Genomic DNA, 19,832 nt, shown 5'->3' with positions numbered 1-19,832 from the left:
TGTTACATATATATATATAACATAATAACAATATGTTTACATATATATGTATGTGTGTATATATATTTATGTGTATATATATATATATATATATATGTGCATATGTTATATATGTGTATATATATATATATATATGTGTTTATATATATGTATGTGTGTGTGTGTGTGTGTGTGTGTGCATGTATGGATGTGTGTATATATGTCTATATGCATGTGTCAAACAAATGCCATAATTCAGAAAAGACAGGTTTGTAACTAGATTCGATTTCATTATTTTCTTATTTTGACTCGGACAGGTAAGGATTAATTCTGCCCAACCATTTATGTTCTTCACCCCATTTCAGTTTCCCCATATCTCTGGCTCAAAGAATTGATAGGAAAGAATTACTCCTCCGCCTCTTGTACATTCTACTCTCCAGCCTGCCATTATCAGAGGCATAGAGGTATTTCAGAATTACTTGTTTTCTATTTTTCCTCATTTAGAAGCACCTAGCATGAGATACAGCAAAGGCTATGGGCCCCGACAACATCCTGGCGGTAGTGCTGAAGACTTGTGCTCCAGAACTAGCTGCGTCCCTAGCCAAGCTGTTCCTGTACCATTGGTATCTACCCGACAAAGTGGAAAATTGCCCAGGTATGTCCTGTCCACAAAAAGCAGGACAAATCCAATGCAACCAATTATTGCCCCATCAACCCAATCTCAATCATCAGCAAAATGATTCAACAGTGATATCAAGTGGCACTTGCTCACCAATAACGTGCTCACCGATGCTCAGTTTGGGTTCCGCCAGGACCACTTAACTCCAGACTTCATTACAGCCTTGGTCCAAACATGGACAAAAGAGCAGAATTCCAGAGATGAGGTAAGAGGGACTGCCCTTGACATCAAGGCAGCATTTGACCGAATGTGGTATCAAGGAGCACTAGTAAAATTGAAGTCAATGGGGATCAAGGGGAAAACTCTTCACTGGCTGGAGTCATACCTAGCAGAAAGGAAGATGGTTGTGGTTGTTGGAGGTCAATTAGCTCAGCCCCAGGACATCGCTGCAGGAGTTCCTCAGGGCAGTGTCCTCGACCCAACCATCTTCAGTTGCTTCATCAATGAACTTCCTTCCATCATAAGGTCAGAAGTGGGATGTTCACTGATGTGTTCAGTTTCATTTGTAATTCCTCAGATAATGAAGCAAGACCTGGATGACAGGCTTGGGCTGATAAGTGGCAAGTAATATTTGTGCCACATAAGTGCCAGCTAATGACCATTTCCAACAAGAGAGAGTTAACCACCTCCCCTTGATATTCAAAGACATTCACTTTGTCAAATTCTCCACCATAAAAATCCTGGGGGTCACTGTTGACTAGAAATTTAACTGGACCAGTCACATAAATACTGTGGCAACAAGAGCAGGTCAGAGGCTGGGCATTCGGTGGCGTGTGCCTCACCTTCTGACTTCACAAAGCCTTTTCATCATTTACAAGGCACAAATCAGGAGTGTGATGGAATACTCTCCACTTGCCTGGATGAGTGTAGTTCCAACACTCAAGACGTTCAACATCATCCAGGACAAAGCAGCTGGCTTGCTTGGCACCCCATTCAATACCTTAAACATTCATTCTCTGCACTACTGGCACAATGTTCTTTGAGGATGTAACAAACAGGGTGGATAAAGGGGAATCAGTGGATGTGGTGTATTTGTACTTCCAAAAGGCATTTGACAAGGTGCCACATGAAAGATTACTGCACAAGATAAAAGTTCACGGGTTGGGGGTAATATATTAGCATGGATAGAGCATTGGCTAACTAACAAAAAACAGAGAGTCAGGATAAATGGTTCATCCTCTGGTTGGCTGTGGGGTGCCGCAGGGATCAGTGCTGGGACCCCAACTATTTACAATCTATATTAACAACTTGGAAGAAGGGACTGAGTGTAACATAGCCAAGTTTGCCAATGATACAAAGATGGGAGGAAAAACAATGTGTGAGGAGGACACAAAAAAATCTGCAAAAGGACATAGATAGGCTAAGTGAGTGGGCAAAAATTTGGCAGATGGAATATAATGTTGGAAAGTGTGAGGTCATGCACTTTGGCAGAAAAAAATCAAAAGCAAGTTATGATTTAAATGGAGAAAGATTGCAAAGTGCTGCAGTACAGTGGGACCTGGGGATACTTGTGCATGAAACACAAAAGGATAGTATGCAGGTACAGCAAGTGATCAGGAAGGTCAATGGAATCTTGGCCTTTATTGCAAAGGGGATGGAGTATAAAAACAGGGAAGTCTTGCTACAGCTATACAGGGTATTGATGAGGCCACACCTGGAATATTGCGTGCAGTTTTGGTTTCCATATTTACGAAGGGATATATTTGCTTTGGAGGCAATTCAGAGAAGGTTCATGAGGTTGATTCCGGAGATGAGGGGGTTGACTTATGGGGAAAGGTTGAGTAGGTTGGGCCTCTACTCGTTGGAATTCAGAAGAACGAGAGGTGATCTTATCGAAACGTCTAAGGTTATGAGGGGGCTTGACAAGGTGGACGCAGAGAGGATGTTTCCACTGATGGGGGAGACTAGAACTAGAGGGCATGATCTTAGAATAAAGGGCCACCCATTTAAAACTGAGATGAGGAGAAATTTCTTCTCTCAGAGGGTTGTAAATCTGTGGAATTCGCTGCATCAGAGAGCTGTGGAAGCTGGGTTATTGAATAAATTTAAGACAGAAATAGACCGTTTCTTAAACGATAAGAGGATAAACGGTTATGGGGAGTGGGGAGGGAAGTGATGCTGAGTCCATGATCAGATCAGCCATGATCTTATTGAATGGCGGAGCAGGCTCGAGGGGCCGTATGGCCTACTCCTGTTCCCATTTCTTATGTTCTTATGTGGCTGTAGTTTGTACCATCATCAGCTTCTTTGACAGCACTTCCAAACCCATGACCTCTACCACCTAGAAGGAATAGGGCAATAGGTGCATGGGAACACCACCACCTCCAAGTTCCCCTCCAAGTCACACACCATCCTATATTACCATTTGTCATCATCGCTGGGTCAAATATCCTGGAACTCCCTACCTAACAGCACTGTGGGAGTATCTTCACTTCTGTACTGCAGCAGTTCAATAAGGTGCCTCACCACCACCTTTTCAAGGAAAATTAGGAATGGGGAATAAACGCTGGCCTTGTCACAGATGCCCACATCCCTTGAATTACTTTTTAAAAAATCGATGCATGATGGCATGTATGAAATTGTTTTGTGGGAAAGCACAATGTTATTACTAGCTCCCAACTAACAATGTGTGTTGAGACTGAGATATTGGTTTGTGATCAACATCTCACTTACAGCACAGTTCCTTCAAACCCATAATGACATGGAACCTATTCTTGAAAGGGTAGTAATTATTGGAATGTACAGTTCAGAATACTTATATTCTATTAATATTGTGAAGGAAGAAAGCGTAATTCCAGTCTGAAAATGTCAAAGTAAGAAAACTAGTTATTAAAATTATTGGCATAAAAGTACACTGGAAGCAGAGAAATCTAATTAGAAGAGAACCTTGCATATCTGAATTCCTGAAGTTGAAAATTTACTGTATTTGTTAAATCTAAGGGCTTATTTTCTAATCACCTAGCTCAACGCAGTGGTGGTGAAGTGGACAGGCAATTGGGAGCTGAGAAATCATGCCAAGATACTCTGACCCAATTGTTCCCTGTTTATCATTTTCCAGCTGGTCTAAAATGCTCTTAACCAAAATGGGTATGAGTTTTAGTTTCACATGAAAATCAATGTTAGTGACAAAAAATTAGTTCTGGCGCAATTCTTCTGGTGGGAATGTATTGAGCTCAGATTATTAAATTAAATGAGCAGTCAGTTAGCTGAAGAAATCAGTGCTTAAAGGGAAAATAGCTTATTTGGAGCATGTATAAAAGTGGACTTTAACAGTGTTCGAGGTTTGCTATTTTGGAGGTATTGGCCTGAGATTTTTGCCAGCAAGGTTTATCGTTGTCACAATCAAAGGACTGGAGTAGTGGGTGAGGAGAAAGAATTTCTATGGGGTTCTCTTGATCTCCTGCCTCAATGTCAGTGGAAGATCAACAGAAACCCTGGAGAAATAGCATAAGTGGCCATTGTTAACTGTTTATACCATTTCTCTGGTGGGGTGGGGTGGGTCCATTCATGCCCTGCTGCACTTAAAATGGGAGATCAGGAGAATCCCCATCGAAATTCCAGGTAGGCATTTCCAATGGAGATTCCTTTCTTATTTAATCTATTTCAAAGTGGATGAAAGGAAGGATGTGAGGCAGGCTTACTGTACCAGAGACAAACTCATTCCTCCTCATGAAGTTCTGTCTATAGACCTAGTGACACATATTTAGGAATGTCTCAGTAAAACTGCCTTGACTGGCTTTGCTGGGGTATGACAGTAGATTAGCAATGGATAGCATTTAAAGAATTAATACATAATTTACAACAAATATACATTCCTTTGAAGCACAAAAACCCCACAGGAAAAGTGGTCCAACCATGGCTAAAAGAGAAGTTAAAAATTGTATTAGATCAAAGAAAGAGGCTTATAATGTTGCCAAAAAGAGCAGGAAACCTGAGGATTGGGAGGATTTTAGAATTCAGCAAAGGAAGACCAAGAAATTGATAAAGAAAGGGAGAATAGAATATGAGAGTAAACTAGCGAGGGACATAAAAACAGATTGTATTTGTATGTAAAAAGGAAAAGATTAGTGAAAATAAATGTAGGTCTGAGACAGGAGACCTTATAATGGGGAATAAGGAAATGGCAGAGAAATTAAACAACTACTTCAAGGAAGAAGACTCAAAAAACTTGCCGGAAATAGTGGAGAACCAAGGGCTAGACTTTCCACTAGGGGGGCCATCGCCCCAAAAAATGGGCGATGTTCCAGCAATGTGGGACGTCTCAGCCTTGTTGATCGCTGGCACAAGGCCAATTTTTTTTGCGATTTTCCACTCGGCCTTACCCCGGCGGTGTCAAATGGGTGATGTGATTTTTCGGCGATCTTACGATCGCCCACCGAAAATGGAAGTAAAAAAAAAGCTTCCCTAGCAACGCTAGTGTGTGCATGTGTGGGAATTTTTTTTTTGTGGTTGAGTTTCTTTGCTGTGTTTTGAGAGATCAGGGGTCATCACACATGCTCAGAAGCAGAGGGAGGGTCAGAAAGAGAGAGAGAGAGAGAGGAAGGAAAGGAGGAGGGGCTGTATGAGTATCTGAATTGTAAATCTAAAACTTGTTGAAAATTATTCATTCTTTTTGTGTTTTAAATAATTTTTTTGACCAATATTTGAACTTTGATAATATACAACACACAATATATTAGCTAATATATAAAAAAATATATTTAAATATATATTATTATGGAGGGAAAAATAGAACGTAAAAGGGCTAAACCCCTTTAGCGAGGAGGCCAACGAGGCGTTGGTGAATATAGTGAGTGGCAGGTGGGATGATTTATCAAGGGGCGGGCATGGGAAACCTCCACCCCATGCATATAGGAGAATCTGGGCCGAGATTGCCGATATGGTCACCTGGGCATCGAATGAACTGCGTACACCTGACCAGTGCAGGAAAAGATGGAACAGCCTGCTGGCAGCAGCCAGAGTAAATGCATTTTATATTTAAAATTATACATATGTAATATTTAAATGATGTATGGAAATTTTAATTGGAATCTTCAATGTAATTTTGTTATAGTATTAATTAATTAAATTATGAATTAATTTATGCATCCTAACACGAAGTTGAATTTTATATTATTGAATATTGTTCTTATCGAACATTTAAATATGTCAATCTTAAATGTTTATTACCAAGTCGATTAGCTTATGCCATGCAATGTTATCTTATCATTTACAGAAGAAGATATCTATGAATAGAGCTGAGCAGAGGAGGACGGGCGGCGGCTCTGCTCAAGTTCAAATACTTTCTGAATACGAGGAGCTTAGTGAGGCCTGACAGCCGTTTGATCACAACCCGTGGTATGGCCGATCCCACCCTCGAGTCTCATAAGTAATGGGAACTGTGCAATGTATCAAACATTATCAAATACATCTTTAAAATATCTTAGTTACGCATGTAATGTCCTGCAATGATAATGCAATATGATATATACTTTTGAGGTAATCTTGATTCATGAATGAGGTCATGTCAGCCCTGGTGAACCCTTGTGCATATGGGGTATTGAAAAGTATTCTTATGTCATGGGTTATTGAAAAATTGATATGTATTGATATGTATGTTTAATAATAATGAGCACCGTTAATGTCCTAATAAGTTGTCTTGAAATGTTTAGAAATGTTTAGAAATGTCATTCGTCTTTTTAAGGTCAAGTGTTGTTTGAATCTACCACTCCTACTGGAACGTCAACTACCTCGCAGGAGGAAGCAGAGGAACAGCTTCCAAATGTGGAGGAAGAGCAGGAGGAGGAGGAGGTGGAGGAGGAGGAGGAAGAGGACGATCTTGTTTTTGTGGGGGGGGGCGGGGAAACAACCTGCGGCCATCTCAATTGAGATGGATGAGGCACCGGGACCAAGCGGTGTACAGGTGGTGACGCCAAGGTGCGAACTATTACCAACGCCGACCCCACGGAGGTCGGGTCAGCGGGGCGGGCAATCACCTACCATGGAGGGCCAGACGGAGAGCTTGATATCCCTGTGCAGGGAGACGGTCGAGATCGGTCGCGACCTTATCCAGGGTTTCGCGGGTTTATCCGCCAACTGGAGCCAGTTCTCCGCAACCTGGAGCGAGTTTAGCATGAACTTCTCCAACTGGTCTTCCGTGCAAACACAGACAGCACGGGAGACGTTGGAGGCAATTCATGAGGAAACCATCGCAACCAATGCCCTTCGGCGTGCGTTGATGGCTGCACACGGCGCTGCACCCCAAGGTGTCGTGTCAGCTCGCAGCGAGACAGCGAGCACGCAATTGGGTACGGAGGACACAGTTCCTCCGGACTCGGAAGTGGAGCCTCAGGCTTCAACTTCCTCTCCTTCACCTCCACCACGGCAGGAAGTCTTGCAGTCCCACACTGCACAACGTCTTCGTGTCGGTCAGCGTAGACCAAAGCAGGCAGTGAGGTAAGAACACAGGGCGGGAAAGGACCTGGAGGGAAATGTGGCCGCAGGTAGGGTGGGGGGTGTGTTTATCTTTGTTGAATTGTTGCATTGTTTTTTGCTGTTGCTGGAAAATTGTTATCGTTATCGTTTTGTTTAGTGTTTATTGGAATTTGAGGGAAGGGTGGGTTAGTTTTTTAAAAATTAGTTCTCGTCAATAAAAAAGAATCTTTAATTCAACAAATTTTGTGCCTTATCTCTTAGTTACATTAGTTAACAAATTTACAGTTGTTCATCCTTATTTGTTTATTCTTTTATTGTAGCAGTACTTTACTTAAAATTTACTTAAAGTAAGCATTAATGCCGATGATAGGCCAGCACAGGCAAGACAACAATGAAGCCCCACACAAATAAAACTTTTGATTAACCATAACTGTAAATGAACATTGAAAATCCACAATGAAAGTTCATGCAAAGCGTTCATTAATTAGCTGCTGACGCAACAGCTTAGCGGCCGTGTAACTGCCCCTGGCTACTGGTCTTCGGGAGGGGGGTGGTGGTCCCGGGGCTAGATCGCCAGGCTGATTGCCCCCCCCTAGGTCCTTGCCTGCGTCCTCTTCTGCCTCTTCTGCCTCTTCCTCCTCTTCATCCTCACCAGCTGGCTCTTCTGTCTCCCCTCCTTCTGGAGGTGGACCTGCAGCCCGATCTGGCGTTACTTGTCCTCTCCTTATGCTAGGTTATGCAGCATGCAACACACCACAATAAACTCTGCTACCTGATCAGGGTGGTACTGTAGGCTGCCTCCAGAATGATCCAAGCATCTGAAGCGCTGCTTTAGGACTCCAATTGTCTTTTCAACGATGTTGCGAGTCACTTTGTGACTTTCATTATAATGTTTCTGTGCTTCAGTGACGGGATTACGCAGAGGGGTCATCGGCAAACTGGCAAGGCCATATCCTTTATCCTCCAGTATCCAACCGTGACCTTCTGGCTGATTGACAAACAGGTCAGGGATAGCACTCTCACATAGGATGTGCGCATCATGGATGCTGCCAGGAAATGTAGCATTTACTGCCAGAATTGTTTGATTGTGGTCGACAACAAGCTGCACATTTAGGGAGTGGAACCCGTTTCTGTTAGGAAACAGCTCCGCGTTCTTTAAGGGGGCTTTCAGGGCAATGTGCATGCAGTCTATTGCTCCCTGTACCTTGGGGAACTGTGATATCCTGTAGAAACCCAAAGCCCTCTCGGTCTGTGCCTCCCTGGTCATTGGGAAGCTTATGAAGTCCATCCTGCGAGTGTAAAGGGCTTTGTCACCTGTCGAATGCAACAGTGTGTAGCTTGCTGAGAGATATGGCAGATGTCGCCAGCTGAAGCCTGAAAAGATCTCGATGCGTAGAAGGCTAGGTCAGCAGTAACCTTCACCTCAATGGACAGTGCGGTTCTGATGGTGCTGGAAGGCTGCAAATAATCCTTGACGAGTTGACATATCTCATCGATGACCTCCTTCCGGAATCGCAGCCTCCTAAAACAAGCATTTTCAGACAAGTTCAGGTAAGATTGCTTTTCCAAGTACCTTTGTTGGCTGTACGGTCTCCTCCTCTGTCTTCGTCTCCTTCTATGCATTACTCTGCCACCTCTTCGATTGATCCTTTCAGTAACCAGTGTGTGAGCAGTTGCAATTAAAGGCAGGGAAAGCATAGGCCCCATAATCACTATCAATAATTACTTTCACTAATTTAATATCATCTCTCTACTCTCTACTCTCTAATCACTGTACTCTGCACTCTCTGTACTCTGTATGCCGTATACCAGTCAGTTTAATAGGCTCCAACAATAGCAGTAAATAATTTCACTATGTAAAAGCTATTTCCAAAATAATTTCAATATATAAAACCTATTTCCAAAATATCTTGATAAAACCTACTTTATATACCCTGATCTAATATTCTGAGTAGAATGATCTTTAAATTAACTCTCTAAATAACTCACAACTATTTAGCTCCTTCTTTTCTGCTGCCTCTTTTCGTCTGATCTTCAAAATGGCGTCCGTAGTGCCAATTTCCTTCTATTGAGCCCAGAAAAAGCAACTATTTCTCAGCACTCTTTTGGGCCTTGCATCAGCCCAGTGAAGTGCATGCTAGGTGCAGAAACTTGGGATGGGCCTTGTGTGGGCAATCATTTCGGCGATCATTTTGGCGCAGTGTGGAAACTTGGGCACCTATTTTTCCAGCGATATTTTGGACCTAGTTTCTATTTTTTCATGAAAATGGGTGATAGAGGTCCATTTTGGGTGATAGATGGGCCTTAGATGGGTGATGTGAAGTGGAAAGTCTAGCCCCAAGGGTCTAGCAAGGATGAGGAACTGAAATAAATTAATATTAGTAAAAAAATGGTACTGGAGAAATTAATGGGACTGAAAGCCAATAAATCCCCTGGACCTGATGGCCTACATCCTAGGGTTTTGGAAGAGGTGGCTATAGAGATAGTGGATGCATTGGTTGTCATCTTCCAAAATTCTAGAACGGTTCCCACGAATTGGAAGTTTGCAAATGTAATCCCACGATTTAAGAAAGGAGGGAGAAAGAAAATGGGGAATGACAGACCAGTTAGCCTGACATCAGTAGTAGGGAAAATGCTAAAATTAAGGATGTGGTAACAGGGCACTTAGAAAGAATAATAGGATTGGGCAGAGTCAACACGGATTTATGAAAGGGAAGTCATGTTTGATAAATCTGTTGGAGATTTTTGAAGTTGTAGAATAGATAAGGGGGAACCAGTGGATGTGGTGTATTTGGATTTTAGAAGGCATTCGATAAGGTGCCACACAAGAGGTTATTAAACAAAATTATGGCTCATGAGATTGGGAGTAATATACTAGCATAGATTGAGGATTGGTTAACGGACAGAAAACAGGGAGTGGGAATAAATGGGTCATTTTTGGGTTGGCGGGCTGTAACTAGTGGGGTACCGCAAGGATCGATGCTTGGGCCTCAGTTATTCACAATCTATATCAATGATTTGGATGAGGGGACCAAATGTAATATATCCAAGTTTGCTGATGATACAAAGTTAGGTGGGAATGTAAGTTGTGAGGAGGATGCAAAGAGACTTCAAAGGGATATAGACAGGCTAAGTGAGTGGGCAAGAACATGACAAATGGAATATAATGTGGAGAAATGTGAAGTTATCCACTTTGGTAGGAAAAATAGAAAAGAGTATTTTTTAAATGGTGAGAGATTGGGAAATGTTCGTGTTCAGAGGAACCTGGGTGTCCTTGTACATAAATTGCTGAAATTTAACATGCAGGTACAGCAAGCAATTAAGAAAGCAAATGGTATGTTGGCCTTTATTTCAAGAGGATTTGAGTATAAGAGTAAAGATGTCTTACTGCTATTATACAGGGCCCTGGTGAGACTATACCTGAAGTATTGTGTACAGTTTTGGTCTCCTTGCCTAAGGAAGGATGTACTTCCTTTAGAGGGCAACAGACTGATTGCTGGGATGGGGGGAATGCCCTATAAGGAGAGATTGAGTAGACTAGGCCTATATTCTCTAGAGTTTAGAAGAATGAGAGATGATCTCATTGAAACATACAACATTCTTACAGGGCTTAAACAGGGTAGATGCAAGGAGGATGTATCCCTGGCTGGGGAATCGAGAACCAGGGGTCACAGTCTCACAATATGGGGTCGGACATTTAGGATTGAGATGAGGAGAAATTTCTTCATTCAGAAGGTTCTGAATCTTTGAAATTCTCTACCCCAGAGGGCTGTGAAAGCTCAGGCGTTGAGTATATTCAAAACAGAGAGCGCTGGATTTTTGGATATTAAGGGAATCAAGGGATATGGGGATAGTGCAGGCAAGTGGAGTCGAGATAGAAGATCAGCCATGATCTCATTGAATGACAGAGCAGGCTCGAGGGGTCAAATGACCTATTCTTGCTCCTATTTCCTATGTTCTTATGCTTCATCAGCATGAGAGTTATGGCATCTACCTCTCAAATCTGAGCGGCAGACAACCCTTACCACAGGCTGATCGAGGCTACCACATCCCTGAGCTTTTGTGCTTCAAACCCATTCGAAGCTAGTACAGGGGACATCATCAGGATTAGTTAATTGTAGTACACAGATGCATCTAACAGATCACTGATGTATTCTTTGTGTGTATCAGTGACCTGCTTGATGCATCTGTACACTACAATTATCTAATCCTACTGATGTCCCCTGTACTCGCTTCGAATGAGTCTTAAGCACAAAAGTTCAGGGATGTGGTAACCTCAACCAGCCTGTGGTGAGGGTTGTCTGCAGGTCAGATTTGAGTGTCAGGGTAAACAACTTAACCATTTTTCCCTGGAAGCTCAGCAGACAGATTCCCCAATGTTGAGGGTGGTATTGTAGGAATTATTTACCACTTTCAGACATTCTACATTAGATGTTAGAGTAGGGTTCGTAGACCTGGAACCACTTTAACATAAAACCACACAGACACACTATCTCCCAAACAACTTTTATTTAACCATTAACACACAGATTAAATAATAACCCAACTTTACCTGTCCTGGAGTCTGCAAGTGCTTAGTGGCCAAACTGACATTCACTTGGTGTCTGTTGGAATCTTTAGACATCTTCTCTTCGTTAGACCAGGATACCTTTATGCTGGCCAACTGCAGTGAAAATCTAAGGGCCCAAAATTCAGCTGGTTACCGCCAGCCAATAGCACCCCGTGAGGTGTTATCGCGTCACTAATGACTTAGTGCCCATGTTCGACGAAGTCACCACCTGCTGCAAACTTCGACTGAGTTGTTGCTGCGGCGCAAAGAACTACCGCCTCGCCTTTACCGACAGGGAAATCATGATGTCAGTATGCATGCAACGCCTTGCTAGCCCCTGACACGAACTTCGTATTTTGCGCCTCATTTACTGGCTAGCGGTGAACTCATCACAGAAAGCTGGCATTCACATCTGACAGTGGCGATGCCGGGGCGGTATATAACGGAAGTAGCAACCGGAACACAGAGTTCGTGTTGAGTGCTATGCATTCCCCTTGCAGAGTGCATAGCTTTTGGCGTGCTGTGGCTGCTGAATATTTACCTTAACAACTACCATTTCGGCAACATTGATAGGTTCCATTTCGCTTTTATCTTTGGCAATTTGATTGGGGCAGCGCTGGCCCACCACGCTGTGCTGCGGTGACGATTTCGAAGGCGCCGGCTACAGACGGGATATGGTCAATGTGGATCCACGTCTAAGGAGAGGCCGCAGAGATCGGGGCAGGAGGCCTTACCTCCCCCAAGGTTTACCGTGTGCATTCTTCATACCTTGCTATATCTGAGGAGCATGCATAAGAAGGCTGTGGTTCCGCAAGGAAGTGATCACGGAGCTCTGCCACCTCCTGCACACAGACCTCGAAGCTGAAAGCGACACCAGGACCTTGCTGTCAGTGCCAGTGAAAGTGACAGAAGTGCTGAACTTCTACACTACCAGGTCCATCCAGGCTCCTGTACGCAATATATGCAACATCTTGCAGTTTGTAGTATATTGCTGCATTCGCCAGGTGACCGACGCTCTCTACAGCCAACAAATAGACTACATAAAGTTCAGCATGTCCATGCAGACTCAGGATGAGCACTCCTGTGGCTTCGCCAGGATAGCGAGCTTCCCCACGGTTCAGGGAGCCATTGATTGTACGCATGTGGCATTGCAGACCCCGCCTCACAATGGAGAGGTGTTCCACAACTGTAAGGGCTACCATTCCCTCAATGTTCAGTTGGTGTGCGACCACAGGCAGATGATCCTCGCTGTGAATGCCCATTATCCTGACAGCAGCCACGATTCCTTCATCCTGCTGGAGAGCAGTGTGCCACCACTGTTACAGCCACTGCATGCAGGGCACGGCTGGCTGCTCAGCGATAAAGGATATAGTCTAGCCATCTGGCTGATGACTCCCCTCTGCAACCCCACCACCCTTGCCGAGCAGCGCTACACCCACAGCCACACTGCAACCACAACCATAATAGAGCAAACTATCAGGGTTCTAAAGCAACGTTTCCCCTGCCTTGACCGCTCTGGAGGGATATTTCAGTACTACCCTGATAGAATGTCCATGTTTATCATTGTGTGCTGCATGGTGAACAGTCTGGACATCATGAGGGGCCAGCCATTGCCACCAAGGATGGCAGCTGCACCTCAGGAGGACAAAGACGATGAGGACGAAGACGAGAAGCATCAGCCACAGAGGAAGCAGCCTGACACAGTTGCCGCTGCAAGGGCTGCTTGTCAGAGACGCATCGCGCATCAATTCCAGTAAATGAGGCAACATCAAGTGGCCAGTCTAGTCACTTGGCGATGTGCTGAAGACATCGCATCCCACCCTCCAAGCCTCTGAGTATATTAAACACACCACAATAAAGTAAAGTCGCAAATTCAACTTTATTAACATCAACAAGAGTCTGCTGTAAACAAGCACAACACACCATCATCAGCAGCAAATTACGTGAAACAACATCCCTGCAAACATAGTCACCCAGAGGTAAGTGCAATTATATACATGCCTTAATATTCAAATAGGTCACCAGATATGGCCATGATGCTATCTGTCCTTAATGGGATTTCTGCATAGATTTCCCACCTCTTCCCTTTTCCCCCCCTCCCACGCCTACTGCTCCTCCTTAATAGGGTCTCAGCCTGCAGAAAGGCTGGCTGAAAGTTGCTTTGTCGGTGCTGCAGGGACTAGTGATGGCCTAGCAGGACACCCAACCAGCTCAGGCCTTAGAAGGCCCCGCTGTGGAATGCACCATCTCAGAATTGGCAGCAGCAGTCTCGGTTGGATGGGTTGTAGAAAGCGGCAGGTGCAAAGGCAAAATGGCAGTGGTGGGAGCCTGAGAGAAGACATCATATTCCATGTCAACCAACAAGCTGCCACTCCCCTGGGGCAGAGCCTCAGCATCCGGAGCAATCTGGGGAGCACAGATTGCTGGCCTGCTTCGGCACCGTTAGCTCCCGTTGGACTGATGGGGACCCAGACACGATGACAGCAGTCAGTGCATGTGTGGCATCAAGTTGACTCTGCATCTGAGAAGTTTGACTCTGCATCAGAGCAGACAGCGCATTGATGCCACTATGCACTGACAACATGGCAGAATGCAGGCCTTGTGTGGCTTCAGCCTGGTAGTCAATGGCTACTACCACATCAGCCATGGCATACGCCATCATGTCTGGGGCCCCATGGTCACTTGTGGCTTCCAACATCTGTTGGTATCTACCAAGGATGGGCTCGATGGGCCGTTGAGACACTAATGCAAATGTTGAGGCGGACTCCTCCATCCTCACAGCAAGTGCATTGAGGCTCGCGGACACCCTTGTCAATGCACCCAATAGATTGCTGTGCATCTGTAATGATTGTCTTGCGACAACCTTCAGGTCGGCGTCCTCATCAGAGTGCTGCTGAGCATCCCTCAGGCATGCACTCACCCTCCGTGGACCTGGCCCCCAAGTCTCCCTTACCCCCTGGCATTGCTGCAGACCACTGGGTCCTGGAGCTTCACCCACCTCCAACATCGCGACTATGCCCTCATCCACTGAGATGGTGTCTCCGCTGACTGAGGCTGCAGGCTCCTCAGTGACTGTGAGAGAGGTGTCCTCCGCCTTTTCCTTGTCTCCACCCTCACTGGCACGGGACAGCTTACGGACAGACTCCTGGGCATCTGGTTCATTATCTGAAAGCACAAAGCCAGAGAAGTGTGGTCACCTGCAGGGGAAGGGGCCAGGAATGGAACAGATATTCCGAAATACCAGTTTCACGGAAAATGGGGAAGGATTGTGATGTCAGGACTAAGTGGTCTAATAGAAGATGCAAAGATCCTCAACATACTGTCACAGTCCCCAGGTGGCTCAGGCTTACCCGCTGCCACTGCACCCACTTGCGCATCCATGAAGGCGGATGCGCGTTCCTCCATCTTGCTGAGGGCCTGGAGGTCAGAGTCCCCTGCTCCGGTCCACATTTGTTTGCAGCGGTTATGCGCTGGCTTGGTCTGCTAAAAGAAACAGAACATCTGAGTTAGTGTGCTTCTATCCATCTGTCTTAAGTGCCTTGCATAGTTGAGTAGATGTTACTGTATGGGAATCTTCAAATGTCAATGTCACTTGGAATAGCTGCACGTACTAGGCTTGCAATGCTGGGACTTGGGGGCCAGCACCTAAGAGTTAAGGTGAGGTTACCGTCTTCCACACACATCTGAAGACTGAGAAGGTACCAAGACGAAGGGTGAGTCTCAATAGCAGAGCAGGAAGGTTAACTGCGCATGCAGGCCCAGGGTGTGGCTGAGGCTGCAAACGTGAATGTTGCATCTGTGCTCACCAATGACGAGCATGGGGTCCTACAAATTCTGATTGAGGAGAGACTGCACACACTACATTGTACTCAGAGCATGGCATGCTAAGGTTAATGTAAAAGATACTCAACCTGACGATTCGCGTCAGGTCGTTGAACTTTTTTCTGGACTGCGTGACTGTCCTGGGCACTGTGTTCCTTGCAGACACGCTCTCTGTCACCTCCCTCTATAATAGGTAAAACGTCTGTGGCTGTGGCCTCCTGTCAGTATCTGACCAGACCAATTCCCATCGCCCCTCTGAGTCGAGGAGTGCCTCCACGACGGCATCAGAGAGCCGGTGCGCATGCTGATGATCTCTCGCCTCTGCCATCTTTGCCCTCTGAGTAAGAGCATGAGGCAGCGCCACGTCATATCACCGCGTCAGTTGAATACAGATGACGCCAGCATGTCTGTTGCACAGCTCCAAATGCAGAATACCACTCTGTTCTTACCGCCCCACTTACCACCATTTAGCGCCTCAAAAGTCACGTGTAATGCCGGATTTACCACTCCAATCCCCTCTTTAGGCGGTAAAACTGAATTTTGTGGTAGGTGGCGGTAATTACCGACAGGCGGTAAAATAACTGACCAGGGGGAGTTACCTCAAATCGGCGGTGCTGAATTTGCACCCCTGAGTGCTGTGTCCGTTCTTATATTCTTTGTGTTGAAAACTCTTCTCATGGCTCTCACGTGTATATCTTAATGATTGGCTCATTCAAGCATGTTTTTCTCCTTGTTGCTCATGATTGGTTCAGAGTTTAGGGGGGTTACTTCATCATGTCTGTCACTTGTTGCCGTTTAATGAGTGTCTTATCTCAAGACATGCTGGTCGGTTCCACTGGTTCCATAAGAACTCCAGGCCTGTCCCTGGCCACAACTGTTTTTATCTGAGTAATGTCTGCTAAAAATGTTCCTCCATATTCTTAGCTTGCATTTTAAAGTCGTATTGCCAACCTTAAAAGTGCTCTTTTGTATTAAAGCTCTTCTTGTTGTCGGGGATGTTTGAAATAGATTTCCCGAGCCACTGAAATAGAGGATCGATGCCCGATTGATGACAGAGTCCAGAGATAGGTTTGAAACAATCTTTATTCAAGCATATGCAGGGGAAGAACCCTTCTCTATCATTCGAGAGAGGCACTTCTCTGATCCAAAAATCAACGTTTATATATAGTATTATTTGGCAATCTTTCATATACAGCTGTCAGGCATCCTATCTATGTTTCCAGACAGCTTACTCCCTACTGTTCCTTGGAGATTTTATTAGTAGGTGTTGTTAACTCCCTTGAGCTCTGCCCTTCATTCCCTCATCAGCTAAAGCTGTCTCTTTCCCATGCTGCTGCTACAATTTTAGCTGTTTATTATTTTTAACCCTTACAATCCCCCTTTATGGCCCTTGGCTATACACAAGCAGGCCATACCGTTGAGATATGTTAAAGAACACCCTCCGTGTTTGCTTGATCAGTGGCCATCTAGCCTGGAATACCATCATGTGTCTCTCCAAACCTCAAACAGTGCGCCCCTTGTCCATCCTCTACTCATAAAAGCTTTCCTGCCCGAGGTTGACCTAGCCTAAATTGCCCTTACCAGTAATCGGGCTTTCCCTTTTCTTGCTGCAGCACATTGCAAACACAACAAATATAACACAATCAGTAATTGAATCACGATATGTACATAGGATATTATCCTTATCCAGGGATGAATTTAAATGTTCAGTCCCCAGTTCCATAGGTCATCCCACCATGTGGTGACCTTAATGTCCTTTACATCCTTCCGAATGTCCTGAATGTTCTGCCTGAGAGTGTAGTAGACTCTGACATTTGGCAGCTGTTTCTCGCAGTTTGACGAGATGTTCTGGCAATGGGGGCACCTCATATCCAAACATGTTCATGTACTTAGCGAGCTCCTCCTTTCCCATATTGATGTTGGCTCTCGTCAATGTATGTCTACCAATTCCTCCTTTCCGATTCTCACGGCGATTTCCAGAACAAAGCAGAACGTAGCAGAGGGGATCTGGCATTCCTGTTGATTGTGTTTAAGGGATTTCTGATTAGTCGTTACACAGTATTCTCCGTTGTTTACATACGCCACGTGTGTCTTTCCCCATTGTGCGCCCACGGTTTCCATGGTGCAATTTACCTGCGTACTACTAATATTAAATCTGCAAGCCACCTTAGAATTATAACTAATTTTGTGAGGGCATATTGTGGTGCCCTGATGAGTAACACATCCTTCCAATTTTGTTCCTATCAAACTGTCTCGGTAAGTTACAGCATATGATAGCTTCTCGTGATAAGCTATATATACATCTTCTCTAATAATCCCTATATTTTATACTTCATACACTTCTTTTGGGTTATCTCCTTTCATAATTACTGGAATGACCAGTACAAATCCTATTAGCCCCGCTTTATCATTATTACATTCCACGTGTGGGATATATGCATATCATCCCCCTGAGTTGGCACCCTTGTATTTCCTTCATAAAAACATAGAAAATAGGTGCAGGAATAGGCCATTCGGCCCTTTGAGCCTGCACCACCATTCAATATGATCATGGCTGATCATGCAACTTCAGTACCCCATTCCTCCATACCTCTTGATCCCTTTAGCCATAAGGGCCACATTTAACTCCCTTTTGAATATATCTAACGAACTGGCCTCAACAACTTTCTGTGGTAGAGAATTCCACAGGTTCACAATTCTCTGGGTGAAGAAGTTTCTCCTCATCTTCGTGCTAAATGGCTTACCTCTTATCCTTAGACTGTGACCCCTGGTTCTGGACTTCTCCAACATTGGGAACATTCGTCCTGCATCTAACCTGTCCAATCTGTCAGAATTTTATATGTTTCTATGAGATCTCTTCTCATTCTTCTAAATTCCAGTGAATATAAGCCTAGTCGATCCAGTCTTTCTTCATATGTCAGTCCTGCCATCCCTCTGGTGAACGTTCGCTGCACTCCCTCAATAGCAAGAATGTCCTTCCTCAGATTAGGAGACCAAAACTGTACACAATATTCAAGGTGTGGCCTCACCAAGGCCCTGTACCACTGCAGTAAGACCTCCCTGCTCCTATACTCAAATCTTCTCGCTTTGAAGGCCAACATGCCATTTGGCTTCTTTACCGCCTGCTGTACCTGCATGCCAACTTTCAATGACTGGTGTGCCATGACACCCAGGTCTCATTGCACCTCCCCTTTTCCTAATCTGTCACCATTCAGAAAATATTCTGCCTCCCTGTTTTGCCACCTCACATTTATCTACATTATACTGCATCTGCCATGCATTTGCCCACTCACCTAACCTGTCCAAGTCACCCTGCAGCCTCTTAGCATCCTCCTCACAGCTCACACTGCCACCCAGCTTAGTGTCATCTGCAAACTTGGAGATATATCATTCAATTCCTTTGTCTAAATCATTAATGTATATTATAAATAGCTGGGGTCCCAGCACTGAACCTTGTGGTACCCCACTAGTCACTGCCTGCCATTCTGAATAGGACCCATTTATTCCGACTCTTTGCTTCCTGTCTGCCAACCAGTTCTCTATCCACGTCAATACATTACCCCCAATACCTTGTGCTTTAGTTTTGTACACTAATTGCTTGTGTGGGACCCTTGTCAAAAGTTTTTTGAAAGTCCAAATAAATCACATCCACTGGTTCTCCCTTGTCCAATCTACTAGTTACATTCTCAAAAAATTCTAGAAGAGTTGTCAATCATGATTTCCCTTTCATAAATCCATGCTGACTTGGACAGACACTGTCACTGCTTTCCAAATGCGCTGCTATTAAATCTTTAATAATTGATTCCAACATTTTCCCCACTACCGATGTCAGGCTAACTGGTCTATAATTCCCTGTTTTCCATCTCCCTGCTTTTTTAAAAAGTGGAGTTACATTAGCTACCCTCCAACCATAGGAACTGATCCAGAGTCTATAGAATGTTGGAAAATGACCACCAATGCATCCACTATTTCGAGGGCCACTTCCTTATCAGGCCCTAGCGATTTATCAGCCTTCAATCCCATCAATTTCCCTAACACAATTTCTTGACTAATAAGGATTTCCTTCAGTTCCTCCTTCTCGCTAGACTCGCTAGTATTTCCGGAAGGTTATTTGTGTCTTCCTTTGTGAAGACAGAACCAAAGAATTTGTTCAATTGGTCTGCCATTTCTTTATTCCCCATTATAATTTCACCTGAATCTGACTGCAAGGAACCTACATTTGTCTTCACTAATCTTTTTCTCTTCACATACCTATAGAAGCTTTTGCAGTCAGTTTTTATGTTCCCTGCAAACTTAGTCTCATACTATATTTTCCCCCTCCTAATTAAACCTCTGTCCTCCTCTGCTGAATTCTAAATTTCTCCCAGTCCTCAGGTTTGCTGCTTTTTC

The 19,832-nt window shown here is 44.5% G+C and overlaps 1 protein-coding gene across 1 annotated transcript; it reads left to right on the top strand.

Annotated features, from left to right (window-relative positions):
* The first annotated feature begins 6,638 nt into the window (after positions 1-6,638).
* Positions 6,639-13,378, top strand: LOC139274613 (putative nuclease HARBI1). The gene is made up of 2 exons (XM_070891291.1): positions 6,639-6,945; positions 12,408-13,378. The coding sequence occupies exons 1-2, from the start codon at positions 6,639-6,641 to the stop codon at positions 13,376-13,378; spliced, it is 1,278 nt and encodes a 425-aa protein (XP_070747392.1).
* Positions 13,379-19,832: the final 6,454 nt, after the last annotated feature.

Source organism: Pristiophorus japonicus, chromosome 10 (genome assembly GCF_044704955.1).
Source record: "Pristiophorus japonicus isolate sPriJap1 chromosome 10, sPriJap1.hap1, whole genome shotgun sequence".
NCBI classification, from domain to species: domain Eukaryota; kingdom Metazoa; phylum Chordata; class Chondrichthyes; family Pristiophoridae; genus Pristiophorus; species Pristiophorus japonicus.
This window is presented reverse-complemented; position numbering and strand designations above follow the sequence as displayed.

Bases quoted from the DNA above. Each gene is read 5' to 3' on its own strand.
- LOC139274613 (XM_070891291.1), top strand. From the start codon at position 6,639: ATGGAGGGCCAGACGGAGAGCTTGATATCCCTGTGCAGGGAGACGGTC. The intron at 6,946-12,407 runs GTACGGAGGACA...ATATCTGAGGAG, and splicing joins GACAGCGAGCACGCAATTGG to CATGCATAAGAAGGCTGTGG.